At 45.8% G+C, this 12657-nt stretch overlaps 1 protein-coding gene across 1 annotated transcript in view; it reads right to left on the bottom strand.

The window, feature by feature from the left end:
• The window catches only part of LOC135516569 (glutamate receptor-interacting protein 1-like), a 942640-nt gene that overhangs the window by 58962 nt on the left and 871021 nt on the right, over nucleotides 1-12657 (bottom strand). The window contains exon 3 of the mRNA XM_064940920.1: nucleotides 5286-5366. Within this exon, the coding sequence (XP_064796992.1) occupies nucleotides 5286-5366 (81 nt within the window). The remainder of the gene's footprint in view (nucleotides 1-5285; nucleotides 5367-12657) is intronic.

Here is a 12657-nt window from a genome sequence, read left to right as displayed (position 1 = left end):
TCTAACCTGGGGCGGCAGGGTAGCCTAGTGGTTAGAGCGTTGGACTAAACAGGAACTAGCTATAAAACACAAACCCCATAACTCTAACCTGGGGCGGCAGGGTAGCCTAGTGGTTAGAGCGTTGAACTAAACAGGAAGTAGCTATAAAACACAAACCCCATAACTCTAACCTGGGGCGGCAGGGTAGCCTAGTGGTTAGAGCGTTGGACTAAACAGGAACTAGCTATAAAACACAACCACCATAACTCTAACCTGGGGCGGCAGGGTAGCCGAGTGGTTAGAGCGTTGGACTAAACAGGAACTAGCTATAAAACACAAACACCATAACTCTAACCTGATAAGTACATCACATCTATATAACAGGTCAAATTGAAGTACCAAAGAGGAAACAGTCCCCTGAACCAACAGAGGGTATTGAAACAGCCCCCTGAACCAACAGAGGGTATTGAAACAGCCCCCTGAACCAACAGAGGGTATTGATACAGTCCCCTGATACAACGGAGGGTACTGAAACAGCCCCCTGAACCAACAGAGGGTATTGAAACAGCCCCCTGAACCAACAGAGGGTATTGAAACAGTCCCCTGAACCAACAGAGGGTACTGAAACAGCCCCCTGAACCAACAGAGGGTATTGAAACAGCCCCTGAACCAACAGAGGGTATTGAAACAGCCCCTGAACCAACAGAGGGTATTGATACAGCCCCTGAACCAACAGAGGGTATTGAAACAGCCCCCTGAACCAACAGAGGGTATTGATACAGCCCCCTGAACCAACAGAGGGTATTGATACAGCCCCCTGAACCAACAGAGGGTATTGAAACAGCCCCCTGAACCAACAGAGGGTATTGATACAGCCCCCTGAACCAACAGAGGGTATTGATACAGCCCCCTGAACCAACAGAGGGTATTGATACAGCCCCTGAACCAACAGAGGGTATTGAAACAGCCCCCTGAACCAACAGAGGGTATTGAAACAGCCCCCTGAACCAACAGAGGGTATTGATACATACATTTACATTTAAGTCATTTAGCAGACGCTCTTATCCAGAGCGACTTACAAATTGGTGAATTCACCTTCTGACATCCAGTGGAACAGCCACTTTACAATAGTGCATCTAAATCATTAAGGGGGGGGGGGGTGGTGAGAAGGATTACTTATCCTATCCTAGGTATTCCTTGAAGAGGTGGGGTTTCAGGTGTCTCCGGAAGGTGGTGATTGACTCCGCTGTCCTGGCGTCGTGAGGGAGTTTGTTCCACCATTGGGGGGCCAGAGCAGCGAACAGTTTTGACTGGGCTGAGCGGGAACTGTACTTCCTCAATGGTAGGGAGGCGAGCAGGCCAGAGGTGGATGAACGCAGTGCCCTTGCTTGGGTGTAGGGCCTGATCAGAGTCTGGAGGTACTGCGGTGCCGTTCCCCTCACAGCTCCGTAGGCAAGCGGATGCGAGCTTCAACTGGAAGCCAGTGGAGAGAGCGGAGGAGCGGGGTGACGTGAGAGAACTTGGGAAGGTTGAACACCAGACGGGCTGCGGCGTTCTGGATGAGTTGTAGGGGTTTAATGGCACAGGCAGGGAGCCCAGCCAACAGCGAGTTGCAGTAATCCAGACGGGAGATGACAAGTGCCTGGATTAGGACCTGCGCCGCTTCCTGTGTGAGGCAGGGTCGTACTCTGCGGATGTTGTAGAGCATGAACCTACAGGAACGGGCCACCGCCATGATGTTGGTTGAGAACGACAGGGTGTTGTCCAGGATCACGCCAAGGTTCTTAGCGCTCTGGGAGGAGGACACAGTCCCCTGAACCAACAGAGGGTATTGAAACAGCCCCCTGAACCAACAGAGGGTATTGATACAGCCCCCTGAACCAACAGAGGGTATTGAAACAGCCCCCTGAACCAACAGAGGGTATTGAAACAGCCCCCTGAACCAGATGAGGCTGGTGTAACCGAAGTGAAATGGGTAGCTAGTTTAGCGCGCGCTAATAGCGTTTCAAACGTCACTCTCTCCGAGCCTTCTAGTAGTTGTTCCCCTTGCTCTGCATAGGTAATGCTGCTTCGATGGTGGCTGTTGTCGTTGAGTTGCTGGTTCGAGCCCGGGGAGGAGCGAGGAGAGGGATGGAAGCTATACTGTTACACTGGCAATACTAAAGTGCCTATAAGAACATCCAATAGTCAAATGTTAAAGAAACACAAATGTATGGAGATAAATAGTCCTCTAATTCCTATAATAACCACAACCTAACACTTCTTACCTGGGAATATTGAAGTCTCATGTTAAAAGGAACCACCAGCTTTCATATGTTCTCATGTTCTGAGCAAGGAACTGAAACGTTAGCTTTCTTACATGGCACATATTGCACTTTTACTTTCTTCTCCAACACTTTGTTTTTGCATTATTTAAACCAAATTGAACATAAAATAAGTGCTCATTCAGTATCGTTGTAATTGTCATTATTACAAATACATAAATAAAAAAATTGGCCGATTGATCGGTATCGGCTTTTTTGGTCCTCCAATAATCGGTATCGGCGTTGAAAAATCAAAATCGGTCGACCTCTAGTGGATATTATGGTAATACTGTTGTTACACTGTTTCAATACACTCTTTCTCTATCTCTCTCAATGTGTCTCTCTCTCTCACACACACACACACACACACACACACACACACACACACACACACACACACACACACACACACACACACACACACACACACACACACACACACACACACACACACACACACACACACTTTGTTATTCTATCCTCGTGGGGACTTAAAATTGATTTAGTTATTCTATTCAAATTCCTACTTTCACTAACCTCCAACCCGAAAACCTAACCCTAACCATAATTGTAACCCTAAATCTAACCCGTACCCTAAAATCCTATTTTCTATAACCCCTAACCCTAACCCCTAAACCCTAACCCTAAGCATTGCAGGTATCCCAACCTTAACCCGTAACTCCTAACCCTAACCCTAATTCTAACCTAAAACCTAACCCTAATTCTAACCTAAAACCTAACCCTAATTCTAACCTAAAACCTAACCCTAATTCTAACCTAAAACCTAACTCAAATTCTAACCTAAAACCTAACTCAAATTCTAACCTAAAACCTAACTCGAATTCTAACCTAAAACCTAACTCTAATTCTAACCTAAAACCTAACCCTAATTCTAACCTAAAACCTAACCCCAACTCTAATTCTAACCTAAAACCTAACCCTAATTCTAACCTAAAACCTAACTCTAATTCTAACCTAAATCTTAACCCTAAACTTAACCCCTAAGCTTTAAATAGCCTTTGTCTAATGAAGGATAATTTAGACTATCCTTGTGGATAGAAGACCCCCCCCCACACCTCCCCCCTTCTTTAACATCACAGATTACAGAGCACGACCAGACTGACCTCTTGTTGCTACAGCGATCAGACTGACCTCTTGTTGCTATAGCGATCAGACTGACCTCAGGGCTGATGACTTCAGGAGATGGTTATGATGCCCTTAGTGCCTCCAGACAAATGATTACGGACAGGGACTGGCTAAAAAAACAAACATAATCGCTATCTCCCCCTTTAACAAAAAAACCATAATCGCTATCTCCCCCTTTAACAAAAAAACATAATCACTATCTCCCCCTTTAACAAAAAACATCATCGCTATCTCCCCCTTTAACAAAAAACATATTCACTATCTCCCCCTTTAACAAAAAACATAATCACTATCTCCCTCTTTCGCAAAAAACATCATCGCTATCTCCCCCTTTAACAAAAAACATAATCACTATCTCCCCCTTTAAAAAAAAACATAATCACTATCTCCCCCTTTAACAAAAAAAAAGAATCACTATCTCCCCCTTTAAAAAAAAACAGAATCGCTATCTCCCTCTTTTTCAAACAGATCCAAACATCTCTATCCATCCCCCAGTGTGTCCCTGACTAAACTCTCTCTCTGAAGCCAATGAGGCCCGTGTGTATAACAGCAGCGTGGCTCTGAATCGGCAGTGAAGGATATCACTTTAATCTCGCTCTGGAGCTGAGCCTGGCGTTGTTGTTGTTGTTGTTGACAGAACAGCTTGTTAATAACTCTCAGACGAGGCCAGGAGACGCAACACATGCCCAGTAATCTGTTGCTCAGAGAGTTGGCTCCCAGCGATACAACACATTCTAAAAGAGCTCACTGAGTCCACGAGATAACAACACATTCTGATAGAGCTCACTGAGTCCACGAGATAACAACACATTCTAATAGAGCTCACTGAGTCCATGAGATAACAACACATTCTAATAGAGCTCACTGAGTCCACGAGATAACAACACATTCTGATAGAGCTCACTGAGTCCATGAGATAACAACACATTCTGATAGAGCTCACTGAGTCCACGAGATAACAACACATTCTAATAGAGCTCACTGAGTCCATGAGATAACAACACATTCTGATAGAGCTCACTGAGTCCATGAGATAACAACACATTCTGATAGAGCTCACTGAGTCCATGAGATAACAACACATTCTAATAGAGCTCACTGAGTCCATGAGATAACAACACATTCTAATAGAGCTCACTGAGTCCACGAGATAACAACACATTCTGATAGAGCTCACTGAGTCCATGATACAACACATTCTAATAGAGCTCACTGAGTCCATGAGATAACAACACATTCTAATAGAGCTCACTGAGTCCATGAGATAACAACACATTCTAATAGAGCTCACTGAGTCCATGAGATAACAACACATTCTGATAGAGCTCACTGAGTCCATGAGATACAACACATTCTGATAGAGCTCACTGAGTCCATGAGATAACAACACATTCTGATAGAGCTCACTGAGTCCACGAGATAACAACACATTCTAATAGAGCTCACTGAGTCAGTGTAAAAGTGTTCAATATATTCTGTTCAAGACATTTCGAGCATGTTTGTAAAGGTTTTCTATTGTTGAAGTACAGACCGTTTGTTTCAGAGGCAAAGAGAGTCATTTACGGGTGTGAAGGGGCAGAGGGTCAGGTGAGGTAAGGGATCACAACATATTGAAGTGTGCATTGAAGTGTGCATTGTACTGCTTAGTGCCCTAGGAAAGGACTGGTGAGGGGAGGGGTTAATCATTGGGAGGTGTGGGTTAGGTAGTAGCTGGGAGGTATTAGGTGAGGAGTGTCCAATCAGGTAAGGGGTGATGGGTCGATCACGTTTGGGGACAATCAGGTTAGGGTTCAGAGGTGAGGGATTAGAAGTGAAGGCGCAGTGAGGGGTCAGAGGTCAGAGGTTATGTATCCTTACCTGGGATACTCTGCCTCCTGATGGCCAGCGCTCCATCCGGTGGCCTGGAGGGGTTGGAGTGCTTTGTGTATGGCCCCTCATCTGGAGAACAACAAGGCAGGGAAAGACACTGTCAGCTACTGGGTTGGGATGACTACTGTAGCACTCACAACCACACAGTTAATTAACAAACATCTCACCAGGACCAAGGAGTCAGATAGCACAACAACCACACAGTCAACAACCCTCTCACCAGGACCAAGGAGTCAGATAGCACTACAACCACACAGTCAACAACCCCCTCACCAGGACCAAGGAGTCAGATAGCACTACAACCACACAGTCAACAACCCCCTCACCAGGACCAAGGAGCCAGATAGCATCACAACCACACAGTTAATTAACAAACATCTCACCAGGACCAAGGAGTCAGATAGCACAACAACCACACAGTCAACAACCCTCTCACCAGGACCAAGGAGTCAGATAGCACTACAACCACACAGTCAACAACCCCCTCACCAGGACCAAGGAGCCAGATAGCATCACAACCACACAGTTAATTAACAAACATCTCACCAGGACCAAGGAGTCAGATAGCACAACAACCACACAGTCAACAACCCTCTCACCAGGACCAAGGAGTCAGATAGCACTACAACCACACAGTCAACAACCCCCTCACCAGGACCAAGGAGTCAGATAGCACTACAACCACACAGTCAACAACCCCCTCACCAGGACCAAGGAGCCAGATAGCATCACAACCACACAGTTAATTAACAAACATCTCACCAGGACCAAGGAGTCAGATAGCACAACAACCACACAGTCAACAACCCTCTCACCAGGACCAAGGAGTCAGATAGCACTACAACCACACAGTCAACAACCCCCTCACCAGGACCAAGGAGTCAGATAGCACTACAACCACACAGTCAACAACCCTCTCACCAGGACCAAGGAGACAGATAGCACTACTCACAGTCAACAACCCTGTCACCAGGACCAAGGAGTCAGATAGCACTACAACCACACAGTCAACAACCCTGTCACCAGGACCAAGGAGTCAGATAGCACAACAACCACACAGTCAACAACCCTCTCACCAGGACCAATGAGGCAGATAGCACTACAACCACACAGTCAACAACCCCCTCACCAGGACCAAGGAGTCAGATAGCACTACAACCACACAGTCAACAACCCCCTCACCAGGACCAAGGAGACAGATAGCACTACTCACAGTCAACAACCCCCTCACCAGGACCAAGGAGACAGATAGCACTACAACCACACAACATCCCTTGATAGGACTCAAACAAGACATTCAGAGGATAACGACAAGGAAGTGAATCCAAGCGTCCAAAACAACAGACACACATCCAACACCACATCAGTCCTACGACAGCACTCACAAACACAGAGTACAATGATGAAGAGTACACCACTCTGGCCTTGAGCTCCAGTGGAGAAGCCAATACCGTCATAGGTAGCCTAGTGGTTAGAGCGTTCGACTAGTAACCAAAAGGTTCAAATCCCCGAGCTGACAAGGTACAAATCTGTCGTTCTGCCCCTGAACAGGCAGTTAACCCACTGTTCCTAGGCCGTCATTGAAAATAAGAATTTGTTCTTAACTGACTTGCCTAGTTAAATAAAAGGTAAAATTAATAAATACAAATAATAGTTCTCATGGTGCTCTGAGATAACGTTAAATACAAAGACTAAATTAGTGTTATTTGAAAAGTAAATGACTGAAATTCGTACAAATATATATACTGTATATATACACTGGACAGTTTATTAACCCATCTAGTACCGGGTCGGACCCTCCTTGGCTTCCAGAACAGCCTGAATTCTTTGGGGCGTGGATTCTACAAGTCGGGAAACGTTCTAAGGGGACGTTGGTCCATGCTGACGCGATGGCATCGTGCAGTTGCTGTAGATACCACCTCCACCAGCCTGTCCCGTTGACACCAGGCAGGATGGGACCGTGGACTCGTGCTGCTTAGTCCAAATCCTGACTCTGCCATCAGCAGGACTAAACAGGAACCGAGATTCGTCGTTCCAGGAGGTGTTTTTCTACACCCTGATAGTCCAGTGTTGGTGATGGCCCGCCCACTGGAGCAGCTTCTTCTTGTTTTCAGCTGATAGGAACCCAGGGTGGTCGTCTGCTGCAATAGCCAATCCGTGACAAGGACGGACGAGACATGTCCTTCTGCGCACCACTGTTGAACTACTCCGTTGTTTTGTGGTCCGCATGTTAGCTGTTAGCATGTTAGCTTGCATCTCATCAACGAGGTGTTTCCCACCCACAGGACTGCCGCTGACTGGATGTTTTTTGTTTGTCACACCGTTCTCTGTAAACCCTAGACACCGTCGTGTGTGGAAATGCCCAGAGGGCCGTTTCTGAGAGACTGGATGTTTTTGTTTGTCACACCGTTCTCTGTAAACCCTAGACACCGTCGTGTGTGGAAATGCCCAGGAGGCCGTTTCTGAGAGACTGGAACAGGTGCACCTGCCACTGATGATCAAACAACACTCAAGGTCGCTCAGGTCACTCATTTTGCTCATTATAACGTAAAACAGTAACTGAATGCCTCGATGCCTGTCTGCCTGCTATATATAGCAAGCCACAGCCACTTGACTCACTGTCTGAAGGAGCATCCATTTTCATGAACTGGGTGGTGTACCTAATAAACTGACCGTTGAGTGTGTAAATTACATATATATATATATATTTATATACACTGTGCATTCAGGAAAGTATTCAGACCACTTACATTTCCACATTTTGTTACGTTACAGCCTGTGATATATATATATATTTTTTTTTTACATTTTCTAAAAATTAGCAAAACATCTCTAAAAAACAAGATTTGCTTTGTCATTATGGGGTATTGTGATGTCAATATGGGGTATTGTGATGTCATTATGGGGTATTGTGATGTCAATATGGGGTATTGTGATGTCATTATGGGGTATTGTGATGTCAATATGGGGTATTGTGATGTCATTATGGGGTATTGTGATGTCAATATGGGGTATTGTGATGTCATTATGGGGTATCGTGATGTCAATATGGGGTATTGTGATGTCATTATGAGGTATTGTGATGTCAATATGGGGTATTGTGTGTAGATTGATGAGGGGTTAAAAAAAACTATTCACACATTTTTGTACATTTATTCAAAATAAAAACTGACATTTACACAAGTATTCAGACCCTTTACTCAGTACTTTGTTGAAGCACCTTTGGCAGCCTGGAGTCTTCTTCTTCAGGTTGGATGGGGAGTGTTGCTGCATAGCTATTTTCAGGTCTCTAGAGATGCTCGATCTGGTTCAAGTCCGGACTCTGGCTGGGCCACTCAAGGACATTCAGAGACTTGTCCCCAAGCCAATCCTGTTAGTGTTGTCGTGCTGTTGGAAGGTGAACCTCCACCCCAGTCTGAGGTCCTGAGCTCTCTGGAGCAGGTTTTCATCAAGGATCTCGCTGTACTTTTCTCGTTTCATCTTTCCCTCGTTCCTGACTAGTCTCCCAGTCCCTGCTTCTGAAAAACATCCCCACAGCATGATGCCGCCACCATGCTTCACCGTAGGGATGGTGCCAGGTTTCCTCCAGACGTGACGCTTGGCATTCAGGCCAAAGAGTTCAAACTTGGTTTCATCAGACCGGAGAACCTTGTTTCTCATGGCCTGAGAGTCTTTAGGTAATATAATAATATATCCCATTTAGCAGACGCTTTTGTCCAAAGCGACTTACAAGTCGGCTGGGGCCACTACTTTTACATATGGGTGGTCCCAGCGGGAATCGAACCCACGACGCTTGGCGTTGCAAGCGCCATGCTCTACCGACTGAGCCACACAGGACCCAGATAGGTGCCTTTTGGTAAACTCCAAGCAGGCTGTCATGTGCCTTTTACTGAGGAGTGGCTTCTATCTGGCCACTACCATAAATCCTTGATTGGTGGAGTGCTGTACAGATGGTTGTCCTTCTGGAAGGTTCTGCAAATCTCCACAGAGAAACTCTGGGGCTCTGTCAAAATTAACATTGGGTTCTTGGTCACCTCCCTGACCAAGGCCCCTCTCCCCCGATTGGTCAGTTTGGCCGAGAGGCTCTAGGAAGAGTCTTGGTGTTTCAACACTTCTTCCATTTGACAATGATGGAGGCCACTGTGTTCTCGGGGACATTCAATACTGCAGACATGTTTTGGTGCCCTTCCCCAGATCTGTGCCTCGACACAATCCTGTCCCGGAGCTCTACGGACAACTCCTTCGACCTCATGGCTTGGTTATTGCTCTGAAATGCACTGTCCACTGTGGGACCTTATATAGACAGGTGTGTGCCTTTCCAAATCATGTCCAATCAATAGAATTTACCACAGGTGGACTCCAATCAAGTTGTAGAAACATCTCAAGGATGATCGATGGAAACATGATGAAAAGGGTCTGAACACTTATGTACATATGTTTTGTATATAAATTTGCAAACATAAAAAAAAAAAAATGTCTATGATGTTGATGAGGAATTTAGTTTAATTTAATCCGTTTTAAAATAAGGCTGTAACGTAACAACATGTGGTGAACAAGGGCAAGAGTCTGAATACTTTCTGAATGCTCTGTAGACTGAACACGTTTCCCGGTCTTTACTGTCACCAGGTAGCTGCAGATGTCTCCACCTTGGCGGATCGGTATCTGAGCGGCTCCTGGACGACCCAACCTGTCAACTCAGACATGTCAACGTTTTGAGGTGAAAGACAACACTCAATCAAACCACGGGCACCCCTTCATCTCAGTGTGTCCGTCAGTACAGAGGATCCCCCTTCATCTCAGTGTGTCCGTCAGTACAGAGAGGATCCCCCTTCATCTCAGTGTGTCCGTCAGTACGGAGGATCCCCCTTCATCTCAGTGTGTCCGTCAGTACGGAGGATCCCCCTTCATCTCAGTGTGTCCGTCAGTACGGAGGATCCCCCTTCATCTCAGTGTGTCCGTCAGTACGGAGGATCCCCCTTCATCTCAGTGTGTCCGTCAGTACAGAGGATCCCCCTTCATCTCAGTGTGTCCGTCAGTACAGAGGATCCCCCTTCACCTCAGTGTGTCCGTCAGTACACAGAGGATCCCCCTTCCCTCTCCTAGTACAGAGACAACAGACAGTTATCGGATCCACTGCTGAAATAACCATCTGACGGCAGCATGAACAGAACCAGTAGTCTCAGGAACACAACACCAGTAGTCTCAGGAACACAACACCAGTAGTCTCTGACAGGACCAGGAAGACAACAACAGTAGTAGTCTCTGACAGGAAGACAACAATATTATTCTCTGACAGGAAGACAACAACAATAGTCTCTGACAGGACCAGGAAGACAACAGCAGTAGTAGTCTCTGACAGGAAGCCAACAACAATAGTCTCTGACAGGACCAGGAAGACAACAACAGTAGTGCCGGACAGGAAGACAACAACAGTAGTAGTCTCTGACAGGAAGCCAACAACAATAGTCTCTGACAGGACCAGGAAGACAACAACAGTAGTAGTCTCTGACAGGAAGACAACAACAGTAGTAGTGTCTGACAGGAAGACAACAGTAGTAGTCTCTCTGACAGGAAGACAACAACAGTAGTAGTGTCTGACAGGAAGACAACAACAGTAGTAGTGTCTGACAGGAAGACAACAACAGTAGTAGTGTCTGACAGGAAGACAACAGTAGTAGTCTCTCTGACAGGAAGACAACAACAGTAGTAGTGTCTGACAGGAAGACAACAACAGTAGTAGTGTCTGACAGGAAGACAACAACAGTAGTAGTGTCTGACAGGAAGACAACAACAGTAGTAGTGTCTGACAGGAAGACAACAACAGTAGTAGTGTCTGACAGGAAGACAACAACAGTAGTAGTGTCTGACAGGAAGACAACAACAGTAGTAGTGTCTGACAGGAAGACAACAACAGTAGTAGTGTCTGACAGGAAGACAACAGTAGTAGTCTCTCTGACAGGAAGACAACAACAGTAGTGTCTGACAGGAAGACAACAGTAGTAGTCTCTGACAGGAAGACAACAACAGTAGTAGTCTCTGACAGGAAGACAACAACAGTAGTAGTCTCTCTGACAGGAAGACAACAACAGTAGTAGTGTCTGACAGGAAGACAACAACAGTAGTAGTCTCTCTGACAGGAAGACAACAACAGTAGTAGTCTCTCTGACAGGAAGACAACAACAGTAGTAGTCTCTCTGACAGGAAGACAACAACAGTAGTAGTGTCTGACAGGAAGACAACAACAGTAGTAGTGTCTGACAGGAAGACAACAACAGTAGTAGTCTCTGACAGGAAGACAACAACAGTAGTAGTCTCTGACAGGAAGACAACAACAGTAGTAGTCTCTGACAGGAAGACAACAACAGTAGTAGTCTCTGACAGGAAGACAACAACAGTAGTAGTATCTCTGACAGGAAGACAACAACAGTAGTAGTCTCTGACAGGAAGACAACAACAGTAGTAGTGTCTGACAGGAAGACAACAACAGTAGTAGTCTCTGACAGGAAGACAACAACAGTAGTAGTCTCTGACAGGAAGCCAACAGTAGTAGTCTCTGACAGGAAGACAACAACAGCAGTAGTCTCTGACAGGAAGACAACAACAGTAGTAGTCTCTCTGACAGGAAGACAACAACAGTAGTAGTGTCTGACAGGAAGACAACAACAGTAGTAGTCTCTGACAGGAAGACAACAACAGTAGTAGTCTCTGACAGGAAGACAACAACAGTAGTAGTGTCTGACAGGAAGACAACAACAGTAGTAGTATCTCTGACAGGAAGACAACAACAGTAGTAGTGTCTGACAGGACCAGGAAGAGAACACCTTTGTCCTCCCCACAAAGACCTCCTGTCTTAGGGCTCCAGATGAGTGCTTGTCTCAGCATCCTCCATTGCTCCAGTACATTAGGCTTTGTGGAATGCATGGAGGGGGTTCAGGGATTACTGGGATGTCATGTGAAGACAGGGGGGCGGGGGGGCTATCATCACTGAACAGCAGCCACTACTTATGGACCCCAGCCATACCCTCATAGGCTACACACACACACACACACACACACACACACGCAAACTAATGCAACTCATTACCACAATTGTGCATACACATTATACACCATGCACACACACTGTCAATATGAATTCACACATTTGATTTTCTCTCTCACTGCGTTCATGATGAGCTTTAAGTGCCAGAAATAGGACCTTTTAAATGAGGAAAAAACATAATGATCATTCATAGGACACTTGGTGTTCTGCTCATTGTGCTGAGTGAGACTCTAGAACATGCTGCATTCTGCTCATTGTGCTGAGTGAGACTCTAGAACACACTGTATTCTGCTCATTGTACTGAATGAGACTCTAGAA

Source organism: Oncorhynchus masou, chromosome 27, assembly GCF_036934945.1.
Source record: "Oncorhynchus masou masou isolate Uvic2021 chromosome 27, UVic_Omas_1.1, whole genome shotgun sequence".
NCBI lineage: Eukaryota > Metazoa > Chordata > Actinopteri > Salmoniformes > Salmonidae > Oncorhynchus > Oncorhynchus masou.
Note: the sequence above shows the minus strand (reverse complement) of the source record. Positions and strands in the feature narration are given on the sequence as shown.